This window comes from Candoia aspera, chromosome 4 (genome assembly GCF_035149785.1).
Source record: "Candoia aspera isolate rCanAsp1 chromosome 4, rCanAsp1.hap2, whole genome shotgun sequence".
Lineage (NCBI taxonomy): Eukaryota > Metazoa > Chordata > Lepidosauria > Squamata > Boidae > Candoia > Candoia aspera.
The window spans coordinates 28,460,634-28,479,899 of record NC_086156.1 but is presented as its reverse complement, the minus strand read 5'-3'; the positions used below and the strand labels follow the sequence as shown (position 1 = coordinate 28,479,899).

The 19,266-nt window shown below is 42.4% G+C and overlaps 2 protein-coding genes across 2 annotated transcripts in view; one reads left to right on the top strand and one right to left on the bottom strand.

The window, feature by feature from the left end:
- THSD7A (thrombospondin type 1 domain containing 7A) overlaps positions 1 to 19,266 on the top strand; it is a 225,482-nt gene that overhangs the window by 109,092 nt on the left and 97,124 nt on the right. The window contains exon 7 of the mRNA XM_063303716.1: positions 2,234 to 2,437. Coding sequence (XP_063159786.1) covers positions 2,234 to 2,437 — 204 coding nt within the window. The remainder of the gene's footprint in view (positions 1 to 2,233; positions 2,438 to 19,266) is intronic.
- LOC134497787 (thymosin beta-4-like) lies at positions 14,568 to 14,916 on the bottom strand. Its single transcript, XM_063303715.1, has one exon. The coding sequence runs from the start codon at positions 14,840 to 14,842 to the stop codon at positions 14,708 to 14,710; it is 135 nt and encodes a 44-aa protein (XP_063159785.1). The 5' UTR covers positions 14,843 to 14,916; the 3' UTR covers positions 14,568 to 14,707.

The following is a 19,266-nucleotide window of genomic DNA, read 5'->3' as shown; positions in this document are numbered from 1 at the left end:
TTAGTACATTGATTTACTGATGTTGCTAAAGAAAGAAGATGAAAGGAAGTGAGACCTTACAGTTTTCAGACCTTTTGCTGTCTCATTTTGGAATACATGCGCTCTCTCTTTCTCTCTCTCTCTCTCGTTTTAGGTAGGCAAAGGAAGGTGGCAATTTAGAAGTACTAATATAAACAATAAAACTTTTATGCTGGGCTGTCTTGCTATCTGGTTCCTCCTACATTCACCGATGTAATTCTAGACAACTCTTTTGACACATATCCACTTATTCTGCCGACTTTCTTTTAACACTTCTCCGCTTTCCCTGCTAACTCCCTTCAAGGATGATCTTTTCCTGCTCTTCTCCTTCTTCATATCTCACCATTTAATCTTGAACTAAAGCAGTTTCACAAGAGGATGGGGATGAAGCCATGGGACATATTGGTTGACAGATATTGTAAGAGATATTACAGCATGAACAATTGACACTGAATCCATAGTTTCCAAATAATGCTCACATTCAAAAAGTTTTCAGCCTGGAAAGTTAATGGAGTTTTGCTTACTTAACAAACTGTTTTCATCCAGTCTCAGCAGAAGCCCTGAGTTCCATCTTCAAATCATTTGCTATTCCCTCCAGATTTCTTCCATCTGTCTCAGAAAGCAGGCTTTCTGGGAAGCAGGATGGGTTTATTAAGCATTTTTATTTTCTCAGAAGTTGTGTTTCTTAAGTTGTGTGCATGTATGTATGTATGTATTTGTGTACACACACATACACACACACAATAGTTAAAAGGATTTCAGAGGATTTCAAGTTACCTGAGCACTGCCCAGCTGTATTCATGCTTGTTTTAGGATACACAGAAAATCCATAAACCTTGGTTATGTAATTGGAGTATTGCAGTTGCAATTGGATTAAGCCTGGGAAGACCAGGGAGCAAATCCTCACTTAACCCTGATGCTCACTGGATTATCTAAAGGGGTTATCTCTGTTTAGCATTCTCCACAGGGCTGTTGTGAGAATAAAAGTAGAGAAGCTGCAGTGATTGATTTGCTGCTTCTCCCTTGGGTAATAATGAGAAAACTCACAGGTATCCTCTGTGATTGCTATATTATTTGTTTTAATTCCATTTTATCCCATCTTTTCACTTCATAAAGTGCTCAAGGCAGTTAACAGTTCAAAACAGAAATAAGTGCAAACAAGTTATTTTTGTTCAAGAGAAGAATTAACTCAACAGCTTGCCCAGTGTTGAGGAACAGTGTATATATGTCTTTGTGTGAGAAAAGTCAAGATGGCAGGCATAATTGAAGCCCCACCCGTTTTTACATACATGCTATGTCTTTAACCCCTCCCTCAGATTCTTCTGCAGCTAATACACAAGCTTTAATAAGGGTCTCCTCAGTCAGGTTCCTCCAGCAGTTTCTTTTAAACTAGATGGCATTAGATCTGCTCCTACAGAATCATGGGCCCATTCACTCAAGGCTCTTTGGGCTGTAATTACAAGATACAAGGACAAGATCCAGCATACTTGTCCTTGCCTTGCACATTCATAGATTTTGCCTGCATTCTCAGTCCTCATAAAACAAATCTACTGATACAAATAAACACAGATGTTAACCGCACCTCCAGCCAAACCAACTTATGTTCAAAATGTTCTATAAGGTCCTCAGATATACTGTACCTCACTTCCATATACTGTAGAGCTTAGTTAATATTTGAAGACTTTTTTCAGAAAGCTAGTAATTAGTCAGAGGTGAGTGTATCTGGTTTGTAATTTCAGAGATACTAACTACCTGTCTTGCAATAAAACAGGAAATAATCTTTCTTGTGGATCTTTAAACTTTAATAAACATGTTTATGGCATAAGCTCATACCACCAAAACTGGTGTTTGTATTTTATGTATACAATTGTATTTTATATTTGTAAATTGTTTTATTTTTATAGGATTTTAATTGTTTATTATTATAGTTTTAATTTTATTGTAAACTGCCCAGAGTCCCTCTTTTGGGGGAGATGGGTGGTAGCAAAATTTGAACAATACATAAATAAATAATATTTAACAACATTTTTTGTTCTTTTGGAATAAAGACTGACATGACTACCTTTTTAATTGTATTATATCCTTTTATTATAAGAAATAAATTATACAATAGGTATCTATAGGATATACCTTTAGAGATTAAAATGTGAATGAACTCAATGATTTTGTCTTATATGTAAAAACAGGTAATTGTTTCTTATTTTGGAAACTTAAGGTTTTAAATTAAGAAAACGTAGCATCAAAAATGAACCCACAGGAGGCACTGGCAACTGTCCCCATTTGATTGAAGCTATCCCATGTGAAGAACCTTCTTGCTATGAGTGGAAAATAGTGAGCCTGGATGAATGTATTCCAGATAATGAGAAGGACTGTGGGCCTGGTACACAAGTGCCTCAAGTGGTCTGTATCAACAGTGATGGTAAGTTGACTTGTTAGCTTCCTGTGGTTTGGAATTCATTGATTTGAGAGAGTCCCAATCCATTGCATTATAACCATATATATCACATGCCTTGCATACAACAACAGATAGTTCTGTTTTTATTTGGACCTGATGGTCATTAATTCATCATCTGAATAGAGAAACATTATGAATGAAATTTTCCCATATGATTACTATCTAATAGAATTATCCTCATTGCAGTTAGCATTGAAGGTATGAAGTGGCAATGTATTGAAGGAAACTAAAAACAAGTATCCAGTTGTGACATGCACCTCTGGACCATGGATATGTTGTTCTTTTATCTTCTTAGTCTTCAGTCAATAACTGTAAATTAGAAATTTACTGTAAATTAAAAATACATTGATTGTTCATGTTCTAAAAATTAACATTAACAGATTTGCTGTTTTCAAGAGATGAAAACTGGATAGAGATTAATCAAAATCATGAACAAAGTATGGATAATCACTATAGTTGATTTCTGCCAGAAGTGAAGTATTTATGCTGATGTCATGGTAGTTTGAGCGGTTGGCAGAATGAGACAATGTTCCCTGAAATAGGATATGATGTGAGTTTTCCCACTCATTTATCATAAATAACGTGCTTTTTGTCTGAGGCCAATTTTCGCTACTGTATGCTGTCTGTGTTTAATTCGCATGGTCACTACTGGAAGGGAACTTAGAATCACATGGAAAAAAAGAAAAAAAAAACACCAGTTGGTAGCTTCAAATTCTATTTAATTCTACTGTTTTTTTTTTAAAAAAGAAAAGCAAAACGGATGTTTTGTGTAAACTTTCCTTTTGTTTTATTTTTTAAAATTCAGTACAATTCAAATGAAATTATATTTCAAGTGAAATCAAGAACCTTTCTTCTGAAGTGAGCCACTGATACCTGTAGTTACAAAGGGACCTGGGACTGAAACAACAACAGTGCTGACCTTCCCATTTTATTATTTTTGACCGTAATCACTACTTTGTCTTCAGTACCACAGTTAGGCAATATCTGAAGTGAGCTCCATGGAAATTCCTCCTTTCCTACAATCCAAGAAGGGAAAGGAAAGTTACTTAGTTATTTTCAACTTTTGTAATCTGCCTCAATTGGCAGACTTCAGGCAATATGCAACAAAGAAAAAAGATATAAACATAAAAGAATTATTATTAGATTTTTATCTCACCTCCATTTTGTACAACTCATGGTGGCATACATAATGCACGCCTCCTTTTTTCCCCGCAACAGCAACCCCATGAGTTGGGCTGGGCTGAGAGAGAGTGACTGGCCCAAGGTCACCCAGCCGGCTTTCATGCCGAAGGCGGGACTAGAACTCACAGTCTCCTGGTTTCTAGGCCAGCACCTGAATCCCTACACCATACTGGCTCTTATACCAATATAAGAGAGCCAGTTTGGTCTAGTGGTTAAGGCAATGGACTAAAAACCAGGAGATTGTGAGTTCTAGTCCCACTTTAGGCATGACAGCCAGCTGGGTGACCTTGGGCCAGTCACTCTCTCTCAGCCCAGGGTTATTGTTGTTGGGAAAATAGGAGGAGGAAGGAGTATTACGTATGTTCGCCGCCTTGAGTTATTTATAAAATAATAAAGGTGGGATAGTAAATAAATAGAATAAAAATAAATAATCCACACAGATATAATCTCAGCACAATCCCAACAGATGAGTGTCTAAAACAATGAAATAGGATTAAAAACACAGTGGAGTGAAAGTTGTTTTATTAGTATATGAAATTGCAGGATGGAGAGTGCCACACACACCTTGGAAGGAAGCTATTTCTGGAATATGGGGGCCACTACAGAAAAGGCTTGGCAGCTTGCTCAGGCCCCACAGACTTCTGATATGGGTTGGGACATTCAGCAGGCTCTTATGGGATGTCCTTTTTACTCTTTATTTACTTGCTGCATTGGCAGTGAAAACTGTAATCCACTGTCTGGTTATTCCTTCATGCACTGCATTTTGGCTACCTCCTGCAACAGCTTTATATTGTACTATTATAATTACAAGCATATCCATATAGCCTCCTTGACCCTAGCAAGGAATTCCCTTTTTAGTGTCATTGTTTGTGGAAGTTTGGATTCCTCACTTCTCCCCACATAATACTCTTAGGGAGTTTACAGCTCCTGCATCAATTTCCACAGCTAAATCCTTTCTCAAATGCCTGTTCTTCAACAGCAATTATTCAGTGGCTGCACATATATAGACAATCACCAATTGGTAGCCAAGAGATTAAAAAAAAAGTCAATAGGTTAAATAATCAATGAGTCAACCAATAGTTTTCAAGGATAAAAACAATAATTGGAGTACAGTCAGTTGATGGTACAACAGGAAAGAAGAAAGAAAAAAAGAATGCAGTGCATGGAATAATCGGAGCATTGTGCAGTGCAGCTGGAGGTCTTTCACATGGTAGATGATACTGGGCAGGGTGCAGTTTCAACAGAGAGGACCATAAAAGACAGGGCATGCTGTGGGGGCAGGAAGATTTAGAGAGCATGGTTCCTTGCTAGCTCCAGATTGGAACAGGCATGGGAAAGAAGTATGGATGTGGCCCAGGAGGCAAGGAATCACAGTGATTTCTGCCTGATAGACTTTTCCTCCTGTGACTCAGCTGATAAATGAGCTGGGCAGTGTTCCTGCTGGGTTGCCTAGCTGATAGTGTTCATAGCTAGTACACAGAGCAGCTGATTCACATTGCTGAGACCGCTGGCACAGCACAACGTATCTTCAGTAGGCCACTACAAACCTCAGAAGAAAATATTTGGGCTTCACTCTGTTATATCAGCACACATAAAGGCTTCTACGTTCCTTCCTTATGGTTCTTTATCTTTAAATTAGATCAGAAAGTCATTCAACTGGAATATTGTTCTATATAGAACAGACATACAGCCTGTAATGGTTGCCTATTCTGACATACTCAGCCTCACAAGTGGGCTCTTAATGAAAACTGATTTATTGAAAGAATAGTGTGCAAATACAAAGAAAGCTGAGAATGAGCAAAAGCGCGCCAAATACAAACTAAAAATCCTCACTTCCAACCCAGTTCCACCCTTGCTCCCGCTTAGCAACCACCCCCTCCCAGGTGTTAGCAACCGTTGACCACATCGGCCTGAGAAAGTAACCTTGAACACATTCCATAACCCAAACATACATTCCACAGTTACAGTAAGGAGATTACAGCCTGGCACGGCTGGAAATCTCCACTCAGCAAACACGGATCAGGAAAGTGACATGCGAAACGTTACGATGTATTCAGAACATTGGAACGATGAACATGACATACCGCCCCCCTTAAAAAAAATGTGAAATTAAGGAGCAGGCTTAGCAGGATAGGCAGCATGAAAACGGGTAACTAGAAGAGGGGAGTGAACATCGCGGGCAGCAACCCACTCAGGATGAGGGAAATGTTTCCACCGGACCAGGTATTGCAAAGTATAGCGAAGGCGTCGAGAATCCAGAATCTCCTGGACTTCGAAGTGTTGCTGGCCATCAATCATAATGGGAGCAGGTGGTGAGGGTTGCGGGTGCCAGCGATCCGATTGGTGGAAGGGTTTGAGTAAGCTGCAATGAAAAACGGGATGCAAACGTTTAAGATTATGAGGCAAATCTAGCTTAAAAGTAACGGGATTAATTTGAGCCACAATAGGGAAGGGGCCCACGAATTTTGGTGCCAACTTCTTAGATGGTTGGGGTGATTTAATAAACTTTGTGGAGAGGTAAACTTTATCCCCAACTTTGAAGGGTGGCTGCGGTGCCCGTTTGGTGTCAGCATGGCGTTTGTAAGCAGCTTGGGCATCGGCGAGAGCTTGTTTGATCTTAGGCCAGGAGTCTCCCAGATGTGCTGCCCAGTCTGCAGGGGAAGAAGGAGGAGATGTTGATTGTGGCAGCTCTGGGATGGGCACAAAGTCCCGACCCAAGACAGTGCGAAACGGCACCTGACCAGTGCTCTGATGCACTGCATTGTTGTAGGCGACTTCAGCAAATGGTAGGAGATCGACCCAATTATCTTGTTGATAGTTCACAAGAGCATGCAGATATTGCTCCAGTGTGGAATTAAGCACCTCTGTAGATCCATCAGTCTCAGGATGCGACGCAGTGGATAGTGCTTGCTTAGTGCCCACCAATTTCATAAAAGCCCGCCAAAATTGTGAAGTAAATTGTGTGCCCCTGTCAGTCACCAAACGGGAGGGGCTCCCGTGGATTCTGTACACGTGTACAAAGAAGAGGTGGGCTAGCTGCTGTGCGGAGGGAATGGAAGCACATGGAATGAAATGGGCTTGTTTTGAGAAGAAGTCTTTTACAACCCAAATCACAGTTTTCCTCTGACTTGGAGGTAAATCCACGATAAAATCCAGAGAGATCTCCTCCCAGGGGCGAGAGGGACTGGCCACTGGTTGCAACAACCCTTGGGGCTTGCCAACCTTCCGTTTGGAGCCAGTGCAGACAGGGCAGGAGGCAACATAGTCTTTAACATCCCGCCTTATTGTTGGCCACCAGAATTGGCGTCTAACCAAATGGAGTGTTTTAACAAACCCAAAATGCCCAGCCAGTTTGTCATCATGGCAACGGAGCAAAATGTCTTTGCGTAAAGCATCAGGCACATAGAGACGATTGTTTTTCCAAGCAAAATCGCCGTGAAAAGTAACATTGTGTAAGTTTGCTTGCAACCAAGTGTCAGATTTCAATTGGGAAAGAAACTGTTGCTGCAAGTCCGAGGGAACTGGCAAACGTCCCGGACGGGGTGAAAGTGAAGCGTCTGGTTGCTGTGCGCGAGTCTGGCTGTGGGTCACAGCTGCCAGACTTAGTTGAGGCTCCGTCCATAGCATCCCTACGATATCAGGCACAGCACCGGAATCTTGGGGTCTGCGGGACAGTGCATCAGCCAGAAAGTTTTTCTTTCCCGGGATAAATTTTAACTTGAAATCAAAATGGCTGAAGAATTGAGCCCATCTAATTTGCTTTGGGTTGAGCTTACGAGGTGCACTGAGCGCTTCGAGGTTTTTGTGGTCAGTCCAAACCTCGAAAGGGTGGGTAGCCCCCTCCAGCAAATGGCGCCAAGTGTCTAGAGCAGCTTTAACAGCAAAAGCCTCCTTCTCCCAAACGTGCCACCGCCTTTCCGTCTCAGAGAATTTACGGGAGAGATAAGCACAAGGCTTCAAACTTCCCGACTCATCTGCTTGTAGCAGGAGTGCTCCAATGGAAAAATCCGAGGCATCCACTTGCACCACAAATGGTTTGCTAGGATTTGGATGCTGTAGAATGGGCTCCGCCGTAAAAAGCTTTTTGAGCTTGTCAAAAGCCACCTGGCATGCAGGCGTCCATTTCAGCAATGCCCCCGGGTTCTTAGCCCTCTGGGTGTCCCCCTGCCCTTTGGTTTTGAGCAATTCAGTGAGGGGCAATGCTATCTCCGCGAACCCCTGGATAAACTGCCGATAATAGTTTGCGAATCCGAGGACACTTTGGAACTGCCTACGCGTACGTGGTGGCTCCCATGCGATAATGGCTTCAACCTTAGCTGGATCCATTTCAATACCCTTGTCAGAAATTCTATAGCCCAAATGTCAATTTGAGATTTATGAAAAGCACATTTGGACAATTTAGCATACAGTTCAGCCTTCCTAAGCTTGCTGAGCACCTGTCTGACCAGTTCTATATGTTCCTCTATTGTTTCAGTATAGATTAACACATCATCCAAATACACCAAGACCCCTTTGAATAAATGGTCATGCAAGACCTCATTGATCAGTTGCATAAAAACCCCCGGCACTCCCGCCAGCCCAAAAGGTAACACTTTATACTGGAAAGCACCCAGAGGACAATTGAAAGCAGTTTTCCATTCATCCCCCTCCCGTATACGAATGCGGAAATATGCCTCCCTCAGGTCCAATTTAGAGAATATTTTCCCCTTCGCCAGATGTGATAACATGTCTTTGATCAACGGGACGGGATATTTATTTAATATTGAGACTGCATTCAATCCCCGGAAATCCGTACATAACCTCAAAGTCCCATCTTTCTTTGGTCTGAATAGAACAGGAGCACCCACTGGGGAACTGGCTGGTTCGATAAAACCCCTGGCTAGATTTTTATCGACAAACTCTCTTAGCGTTGCCAGTTCCTTCTGGGTCATAGCATAAATTTTTGGCTTAGGCAACTTTGCATTAGGGATAAAGTCTATGGCACAGTCAGTTTTGCGGTGCGGTGGTAGCTGATCCGCCTCCTTTTCGCCAAACACATCTGCAAAGTCTTGGTATTGCTCCGGCAGTCTGTCTAGCGGACCAGTAAGGAGATGCGGAGTTGTTGCTGCCGCTCTCCCCACCTCGCTGTTGTCCAATTCATCCCCCTCAGGGGCTTTGTAGAATCCATCTGCAAAAGTCACAGTCCTGTGCACCCAATTTATGTGTGGGTTTTGCTGAACAAACCAAGGCATCCCCAAAATGACAAATGGACCCCCCACAGGCGCTACCACAAAAGGCAGTTTCTCCCAGTGGCTACCCATTTGCAATGCCACCATCCCTGTGGAGTGAGTCACCGGTTTCCCCCCCGCCGTAGATCCATCTAATTGGGTGAAGATCATGGGCCGTTTCAAAGGGAACGTGGGTAACTCTAATGCAGCTACCACGTCAGGATGTGTTAAACACCGTGAGCACCCCGAATCCACCTTCACCCACAATTCCACAGTCCGTGTCCGTGACCCCAATTTTACCTTCATGGTCAGGGTAGGGAAGTTTCCACTCACCGAAGTGTGGTCACGCCCCTCCTCTACCACCTGCCCAGCGGCGCCTCTTAGGGCAGGTGGCTGGCGTTTCCCGCCGGCTGAGATGGCTCAAGCTCCCCCTCATCCCCGTAGAAAGGAACGTTCTCCGCCTCGGTTTCAGCCATCGCTGCCTTCATCTTCCTGGGCACGGAGGGGGATTTCCCTGATGGCTTTGCCGGACGCTCCTCGGTCTTCCTCTGTGGGCACGCTGCTGCTTGGTGCCCCTCCTTCCCACATCGCAGGCATTGCCCTTTCGCAAAACGGCTCTCCCTCTCCTCCTGCCAGGCCGTACGTCCCGCTCTGCCAGTGGTGGCTGGTGGCTTAGCTGTCCTCGTCATGGTCATTTGCTTGGGACCCCTCTTGGTTTGTGCGAACCTAGCCTGGGCTTGCTCGACATTCGCCGCTAGTTGAATCCAGTCATATAGGGTGAGCGGATCTGCCCTTCCTAACGCCCATCTCAGTAAGTCGGGTCTCATTCCATCTTTAAACATTTCTATTAGAGTGGTTGGCGACCAATCATCCACCTTGGCCGCTAGGGCTTGGAATTCTAGGGCATAATCTGCCATGGACTTTGATCCTTGGATCAGTTCCCTCAGAGCCACTTTAGCTTTTTCTTTTGCTAACGGGTCAGCAAAATGCATTTTTATCGCCCACAGAAAGTCTCTGAAATCATCCAACTCCAGGGCATCCATTTCGGTTAATTGGACAAACCAGTCAGCTGCCCTCCCCTCCAGTTGGGTAGCTACAGTGTTTATCTTTGCCCTTTCCGAAGGAAACAGCCTCCCAAGCTCCTCCATATAGCTTTTTGCATTAGTCAGGAAGAATGACAGTTTTGTGGAATCCCCATCAAATTTGACAGTGAAATCCCTATACCTGGCTCTTTGTGGGCTGCTCTTCCTCTCTTTCTCCCCGGCCCTCCTCCTGGGCTCTGGAGACCTCTTCTCCCGAGGGTGGGGGGACTCGCAACTCCAACTTTGGGACTTTTCTTCCAATCCCTGCTTCGTCCCCTCCCTGCATCCTCAGCCCGCCGCAGGGGCGATGGGGATGCCCGCCGGGGACTGCGCGGTGGTGATCCCCCCCAGTACCTCCTCCGGTCTTTCCTCCTCACACTTGGGGGGGGGGAGGGAGAAACAGATGGAGATGACCGTCTGTAGCGATATTCCCTTCTTCCTCTATCCTGGCTGCCCCTCACAAATGACATCCTTGCCATCATGTCTTCTAGAGACTTTACCCGGGCTTCCAATCTCTGTGATTTCTCACTGGCCTCGGAGACGTCCGACCCACTCCTCACCCTTATGGCCACATCTGGGGACAGCGGATACCTTGGCTTCCCCGATGCCTGGGGCGTTCCGGACCAGGCTCCCTCATCCTTTCTGACCACCTTGGACTTTACCGCTTTCGCGGTAGCTGAGCTGGCGTCCGAGGACTCCGACAGCTCCTCCGACTCCGGCGTGAGGGTCCTTTCCCTTCTTTGCCTCATGGAATCCGTTTCCCCCACGCTGGAATCCTCACTCTCTCCCGAGTGGGAAGTAGGTTCAGTCATCACTAACTTTATTTCCTCACAGTAACACTGGAAGGAGGTTAGTGGTAAGAGTTTTAGATTCTCAGCTTTATGTAATGGTTGCCTATTCTGACATACTCAGCCTCACAAGTGGGCTCTTAATGAAAACTGATTTATTGAAAGAATAGTGTGCAAATACAAAGAAAGCTGAGAATGAGCAAAAGCGCGCCAAATACAAACTAAAAATCCTCACTTCCAACCCAGTTCCACCCTTGCTCCCGCTTAGCAACCACCCCCTCCCAGGTGTTAGCAACCGTTGACCACATCGGCCTGAGAAAGTAACCTTGAACACATTCCATAACCCAAACATACATTCCACAGTTACAGTAAGGAGATTACAGCCTGGCACGGCTGGAAATCTCCACTCAGCAAACACGGATCAGGAAAATGACATGTGAAACGTTACGATGTATTCAGAACATTGGAACGATGAACATGACACAGCCTCTTTAGGAAAGACCTTAACTTCTATTCCCAAATCAGTTGCAGCAGAATAAGAAAATAGGGAACAAAAACCATGAATCAAAGTTATGAGCAAAGCCATCTGATATCTAATTGCAGGGGTGTCTGTGGGGGGGAGGGGTAAAAAAGTCATAATTGCAGCCACAACCACACAATCAAAGCCTTACCCCGTTTTCCTGTGTGATGCATTGTAGATGCCCCCATCTAATTAGTGTAGCTCCTTGTGGCTATTTTTGCACTTGCAACAGCCCAGTGTAAGGGCTGAGGTCATGAGCACTTCTGATAGTAATTTTGTTGGATGGTGCAACTGTCTGTAAAATAAAAGTGATTGTACAAATCACTACTGAGCCAGAAGCCTTGTAAATGCTTCAGACAGGGTGAGGCAAGAGGTCACTTGGTACACATTTAACTGTTCAGCCAATGTTTTGTAATTAAATTGGGAAGTGGGAATTGAAGTTGATTAGTTGTGCTTACAGATCTGTTATGCAGTCTTGTGCTGTGGCTCCAGATTTGGCTTATCAGTTGAGTTGGGGCTCATCTGGGGAAATTAAGAATTCAGGTATAAGCTTTATTTTCAAGTAACTGGTTAAGCACTTTTTTTTCCTTATTTTTGTCCTTACATATTTTTAAAAGAATATGGACAGTAGATAATACAAATAAAGTACACATTTGAAAGAATACAAGAAATAGATAATGCAGATATGTATGTCTTTTTTCCTACTACTCCTTGCTTGCCTAGGTGATTGTTGCTCTAAAAGATGATGCAGAAATCCAAAGCATATCCACATCTTTCTTCATACAAGTGGACCTTTATCAAATATATTACACACCAATTTTTAGCCTGAAAAATGAGTGATTGAAAGGAGAAGAAAATTTTAGGTGGCTATCAAATGTGCTAAATATGTTACGAACTTCCAAATACAAAATTGATATTCTTTCTGCTTTAGATGCAGCAAGGAATAATTGTTTACTAGGTTCTTAGCTCAGTTAAATGACTGTCCAACATCACATCTCTCACAATATGTCACATTTTTTTCCATGAAGGCCTGGTGATATAACAAAGAAGGAGAGGGAGAAACTTAGTTTTTCAAAGCTAACTTCCAAAATAGGGTTTTTCTGAATATTTTAAATAGCGTGCAATTTGGGAAGAAGCTATTTCAAAAATATCCGCATTGTTGATTGCAAAAAGTCAGGGGAAATCTCTCTCTCTCTCTCTCTCTCTCTCTCTTTCTTTCTTTTTTTCTTTCCAAGTAGTGTTATGATATGGTGCCGGTGGCAGCAAAAGTAGTAGAGTGCAGGCCTACAGGCATAGGAAGTACCCACTTGGCATTTTTTGTGAGTTTCTAATCCTACTCCCTTTATAAAACAGACCTACCCAACATGAACCTTTAGGGCTCTCAGTGCCTTGAATGCAACCCATTAAGCTTTTAAAAGGGTAGCCAACCTATAATTTTTAATGTAATAGAAGATAGAAATTAAATATTTATTGGAGAGTAATCATATTAACTGTATTTAATTGTAATTACAGTTAAATGTAATTAAACAGAAAACTGAATGTTTTTGCTGTGGTGCTGTACCACTGTTTGGAATACAGCCTCTTCCCCCACTCCCAAACAAATTAGTAAAAAAATCAGGAGTGACCCTCTGCCCAGAAAAATGTGTGCCCTCCTGTTATAAAGCATCCCTTGTTTCGACTCTGGTGGGCTTAGTGGTTGGGGAACAGTTCCTTTACGTGGACTCAGGATTCTAGGATCAATTTCTTTCACTGCATTTTCTACTGAAATGCAGCTTTTGGAAATATTATACAGTGATGGAAACCACAGATATCATCTCTTCATTCCCCATATGGGCAAAAACAGCATTAACTATACCAATTTGTTTTCAGTAATCTAACTTCTAGTATTTCCATGCCCCTGAAACTCATTAGAATTTCAATTATGAATTGGTTTGGAGGATCATACATTACCTAATAAGTCAAGGTAAATTTCAGCCTTTTACTCATATCATTAACTGAGCTACTTTACAAATGGAGGAGAGAAAGGGCTCCACGTGTGGGTGTAAGACCTGTTCATATTTTGGACTTCATATAAAATATGAATATGTAGATAAGGTCTCCAGCATTTAAACTAATTCTGATTTTGTTCATCTTTCTAACCATTTCATTCCTCCTTGCCCAATAAGATAAAATTTGTTCATGTCATTCTATCATGTACCACAAAAAAACAGAACTAATAATATTCCTGCCTTGGATATTTAATTTTGATGAAGAATTGTTCTTAAGATTGTTCTTGTGCCATACTTTTAGTAAAGGTGGATTTATGAATGCAGTTGTTGAACATTAATTTTCATAAATACATGAAATAGTTTAGGGAATATTATCTCTGCCTAATATGCATGGTCTGTTAACATAGCAATTTGCTTTATACCAAGTTAAACTATTTGTTCTTTCAACCAAGTGAAGTGATGACTACAACTGTCAGATATCATACATTTTGAACAACATTTATAGGCATGCATACGCATTTGAACAACATTTATAGGCATCTTGAAATCATATCTTGTCTTGCCATTTCCTTAATTGGCAAAGCTCAAAATAAATGGCATGCTCTGGAGTTTTCTTTAGAAAAGAATATTTTTAGTCCTTCAGGTTGCTGAAAGAATGTTGAGGCAGCTGTTTTAGAACATGGTAAGGGCATTGCCTTTCTGTAGATATGTGAAAGTGAGTTAATTGCCCTTCTTTTTATCCAGCCACATCCAGTGCCTTTATGCCAACTGCAACCTTGTGAAAGCAACTATTTCTGAGCAGGACATGTGCCAAAAGGAGATAGTTAAATAGCCAGGAAGAGCTGGAGCAGGGAGAAAGGGAATGAAATGGGAAAAGGAGCTGCCAGTGTTAAGTGTTAGTTCCTGTGTTTGTGTGTGTGTGTGTGTGTTGGTTGGTACCACTACCTTCCTTCGCCGCCTCCCCTTTTTTGTCTTTTTTTTTTCCTGAGAAACCAGAGATAACCAAAATAATGATTCCATCTCTTTTTGTTCTTAGGTTTTAAAACATTTTATTTGCATTCAATTTTTAAATATATTAAAAATCTTCTGCATTCCAATAATTAAAATTATTTGCACAAAAAAGGGGCACTGAATTAAAATGCATTTTATAGCTCACAGGACCCTGTTACAGCTTTGTGTATGTTAGATTACTGTAGTCCCTCCTAGAATCTTATTTCAAGAAACATGCAAGCTTTTGTGCCACTGGACTAGAAGCTAGACAGGCAGATGGAAAGGAAAGCACCTTCATTCAGTGTCAGTAGTTTGCTCTGTTCTTCCTTTTTGGGGGGGATGTGAAGGGGGCAGTACAGTCATTTAAACTTTATCCAGCTCTTTGCACCTTACAAAGTTTAAAACAGCTAAAAGAAGTAAAACAAGAAGGGAATGCTTGTGGAATTTACAGTGCGTAATTTGGAAGGGCCCATTTCATTACAATTCACCCACTTGCTTCTCCTGTTCAATTGTTTCTTTTGAAGGCAGTGGGTTTTTCTCTTGTGTTTCTATCTTCTTCAACTTCGACTTGTCGAATTTCTCAGTTTGAGCCGCATCTGGTTTGTTAGACATAGTTGTTGATTGATCAGTGAGACCGTCCCAACAGATGCAGCTGGAAGCCTTCCTGCAGCTGCTCTGAACTGTAATATCAAGAATGATTCCATCTTTGATGTACTTTTGCAACTGTGATAGGTCACCATAAAGGACAGAGTTGGTTTGGAGTTTGGCAGTCCAGCTAGTTACTGACAAACAGCCCTTTAAGCTTAGAGTATACGCCTTGGACACAAGCTTGCAAGTTCACATCAAACCCTGGAATCTGCAGAAAATTCCTCAAGAAATTTCAGAGAGTACAATCACCTGCATATGTAGATAACTGAACTGGATGGAAATATTTCTGTGTTATAATGGAGAAGGGCTGGAGAAAGCTGATCCTTCCCTCTCGAGCCTTGGTCCTGTTTAGCTCCTGGTGGCTTTAGATGACATATATTCTGAGGATTAAGGCTGTGTGCAAATGATCTGTGTTGATGTCCATTAAGGAGTTTGCTTGATTGCTGCATACAATGCAGCACAGCTGTGCACAGACGTAGGGAGAGTGGTAAAGCTTGATTCATATTCAAGCTTTCACTGTGGGCACTGCAAAGGATCTTTATTTAAGAAGCTTTTATCTGAAGTGATCTTGGTTTTGTTACCTATTTCCAGAGCTAGTAATGCATGTGACTTAATGAGATTAAACAGCAAGACTTTAAAACCCAAACCTGATATAAGACGCAGTCAAAGAGATATATGTACTTTTAAGTGTCAGTGTAATTCTCAGGCTGTTTTTCTGCCCTGGGCTTCTTTACGGCACGCTGCAAGAAGCCGGTATTTTAAATCTCAAGACGGGTGCTGCTCTATGGTTAACTTCATTGTTTTACCGTAAACTGAGCCCATAAAACAGATCAGCATCTCTTTCTTCCTGCTCTCTGAATCATTTAATGTATTTGAAATATAATTAGCTGGGTATTATGTTTAAACCTGAGGTCTCTTATTTTACAATTAGGCTCAAATAGCAGTGTCTGAGGGGGTGTTGTGTATAATTAGGGATGAGCATGTCTATTCAATTTGTTGGAAAGAAAGAAGCCATTATAGCCATTCAGACAATACCGAGATAATAGATTTATCCTCCAGCGCTCCTGTTGAAAGCTTCTGATTGCCATTTCCGTCAAACAGTGCAGGGTAGCAATTGGAATTTTAATCCTGGTTGGAACAGGCAAAGGCTGGTGGGAAGAGAGCCTAAGAGTTACTCCTCACCATAAGGGGCTTTGATGGATTGCTGTGGTTCCTGTTCCTGTTTTTGCCACTGCAGGTACATTATTATATCATTCCAATTTTGCTGACAAGGAATCATGCAAGCATTTGTCATTCTGTTTTTTATATTCAGAGGAGCTTCAGGAATGAGTAAAAGAGAAGGAAAGAAAAAAGAAGCCATTTTCCTCAGTGCTGATAATAATTTTCATCTTGCGAGTATTATTTGGATAAAGGTCTTAGCTAAAGGTTAGTTAGTTATATGGTAGTTGTATGCTATGTTAATGTTCCTGAGGAGCAGAACAAATGTAAAATGGTGCACCCAAAGATTAAACAGTATTATCACATGGCTCTTTGTTTGCCTTAAAAAATAAAAATGAAGAAGCCTTCTTATCTGCTGTGATAAGTGTAGTGCTTTATATTTATTCCAATCAGCATCAGTTTCGAAAACAGTTTTTTCTCACATTTTGCTGCAGGTCTTCTATCTACAGATTTATAGTATAATTATTGCAGTGCTAAGCATTGCCTAAGAAGGTAAAAAGGAGCTTCCCAAAGGAGTTGGGGTATCAAAGTGATGAAAGCAACATAATGATGCAAGCCCTGCCCCTTTTCAATGTGTGTTGTAATGACACCGCCCCCCCCCCCATGCAGCAGAGGGCTGAGTTTGCAAAATGATGAAGTAAGTGATGCGGTCTCCACCCTTTCCAGGTGCCTGGGGGCTGTGGGGGCCTGGATGGGGAACAACAGGCTTCAACTGAACCCTGGTAAGACAGAGTGGCTGTGGATTGATGGCCCCTCAGGTTCCAGGAAGTTGTCGTCTTTGGTTCTGGATGGGGTGGCACCTCTCCATTCGGAGCCAGTGCAGAACCTGGGGGTCCTCCTGGACTCGCGACTCCTGCTTGAAGAGCAGGTGGCATTCGCAGCCAGGAGGGCCTTTGCACATCTCCGGATGGTGCGCCAGCTATGCCCATTCCTGGACCGAGATGCCCTCCAAACAGTCACTCATGCCCTTGTCATCTCCCATATAGACTACTGCAATGCGGTCTACATGGGGCTACTCTTGAAAAGCATTCGGAAGCTTCAGCTGGTCCAGAATGTGGCTGCGCGGACAGTTATCGGGGCTGTAAAATCAGCCCATGTGACACCACTGTTACGTGACCTGCATTGGGTCCCAGTTTGCTTCCGGGTCCAATTCAAGGTGTTGGTTATCACCTTTAAAGCCCTACATGGCACGGGTCCAGGTTACCTGAGGGACCATCTCGTCCCCATAACATTCACCCGTCCCACCCGGTCAGGCAGGGAGGGCATGCTACGGACCCCATCAGTAAAGGAATTTCATCTAGTGGGGTCCAGGAGGCGAGCCTTCTCTGCAGTGGCACCTGCCCTTTGGAACATCTTGCCCCCGGAGTTGAGATGGGGTTTCCTTGCTCTCGGACTTCCAGAAGAAACTGAAGACCTGGTTCTGCCGCCTTGCTTGGGAGGGGGAGAGTGATAGCTCCACCTGGGGATGGCTGGCGCCATAGCACCTTTTAGTGATTGTGTTCCATCGCCACTTGGATTTTACATTTCTTTTTATGTATATTTTAATGCTAATTTTAGGTGGTTATGTTTTTAGTGTTATTTTATTGTAAACCACCCAGAGTCCCCCACTGGGGGAGATGGGCAGTGATATAAATTTAATAAATAATAATAATAATAATGATAATGATACTGCAGTGCTGCTTTTATCATTCCAATGAAATCAGCAAGATTCTGTGGACACCACTGAATTATCATAATACACCACCTTGCAAGATGAGGGTAGGACTATGGTGTAGCTGCCCTATGTTGGGCACATTACAATAGTCCAACTGTGAGTATGAGTGATGGTAAAAGGGACCTCCCAGTCCAGGAAACTGGTACACAAAGTAAATCTTTATGAAAGCTGTTCCGGCTATGGCTGCCACCTGTTCTTCAAGCAGGAGCTGAGAGTCTAAGAGGACCCTGTATTGAGAGGCAGAACAAAAGAATGCAAAAGCTATTAACAGATAACAGAGACAGTAAATGAAGTCTTAGTCCTGGGAAAGAAATAAGCTTAAGAAAGAGACTCAGAATAACTCTTCCTTGATTCTGCATGGTATAAAAGAAACTCTGGTAGACTTTCAACTTTTTGTTGTTATACTCTACAACAGTGAAGCAGAGTTCCAAAAGGGCTGTCAGACCTCCAAGATTGTACACCAGACCTAAACAGGGTTGTGCAGCCCCATTCAGGGCCAGTGGTGGAAGATCCCCAGCACCAGAAGGCCCAAATACCCACAGCCACTCAGTCTTGCTAGGGTTTGTTCTTCCTCATCCAAATGCTCAGCCTCCAGACACTGAGACATGATTTCAACAGCATCACTTGGCTGGCTCAGGGATGAGATAAATAGCTGAGTATCATCAGCATACCTGACCCCAAACCAACAGATGACCTATTTAATTTTTTCATTCTATATTATTCTTTATTGCATTTTAATATGAATGGCATGCCCAGGGGCATTTTTAAAATGTAGTAAATAAACCAATGTGGAGAAATGTTACAATCCAGTATGAGGCAGCGGTTTCACTGTTGGACTTTCAGGATAGCCTGGTTTCAACTCCCTGTTTGGTCATGAAATTTCTGGTGGACTTTAGCCAGTAGTTCTTTCTCATTCTATATATTTTCCAACCTAACTATAAAGCTAAAATGGTGGAAAAGGCCATCTTTATTTCCTTGGAGGAAAGGCAGGATAAAAATATAATAAATAAAATAAACATGGGGTCTTTATTGCTTAGGGTGAGATTGCCAGTGATGCAGGGTGAGAAGAACTGTCCCTCCATATTTTGTTGACGTTTGAAGTCATATATTGTAAACCGCCCAGAGTCCCCTTCTTGGGGAGATGGGCGGTGATGGAAATTTGATATATATATATGTATGTATGTATGTATGTATGTATGTATATGTATATGTATGTAAATAGCAGCAGTACCTGACTTCCATTTTAATACAGTCAGATAAGTCTAAATGATAGGCTAATCTTCTTGGTAAGTCAAAATATAACAATACATTTTTTCAATACTAGGGACAAAAATGGATTGCTATACTTTTTCTTTCCCATATGCCATGTGCAAGTATGCACAGAAATACTGCAATCAGAAGCACACTAGGAATTATAGGCAACATAAACTTCCACATTAGCACACTCAGCATTCAT

What these genes read in the sequence shown, in the direction of transcription:
- LOC134497787 (XM_063303715.1), bottom strand. Translation starts at nt 14,842, where the DNA reads ATGTCTAACAAACCAGATGCGGCTCAAACTGAGAAATTCGACAAGTCG.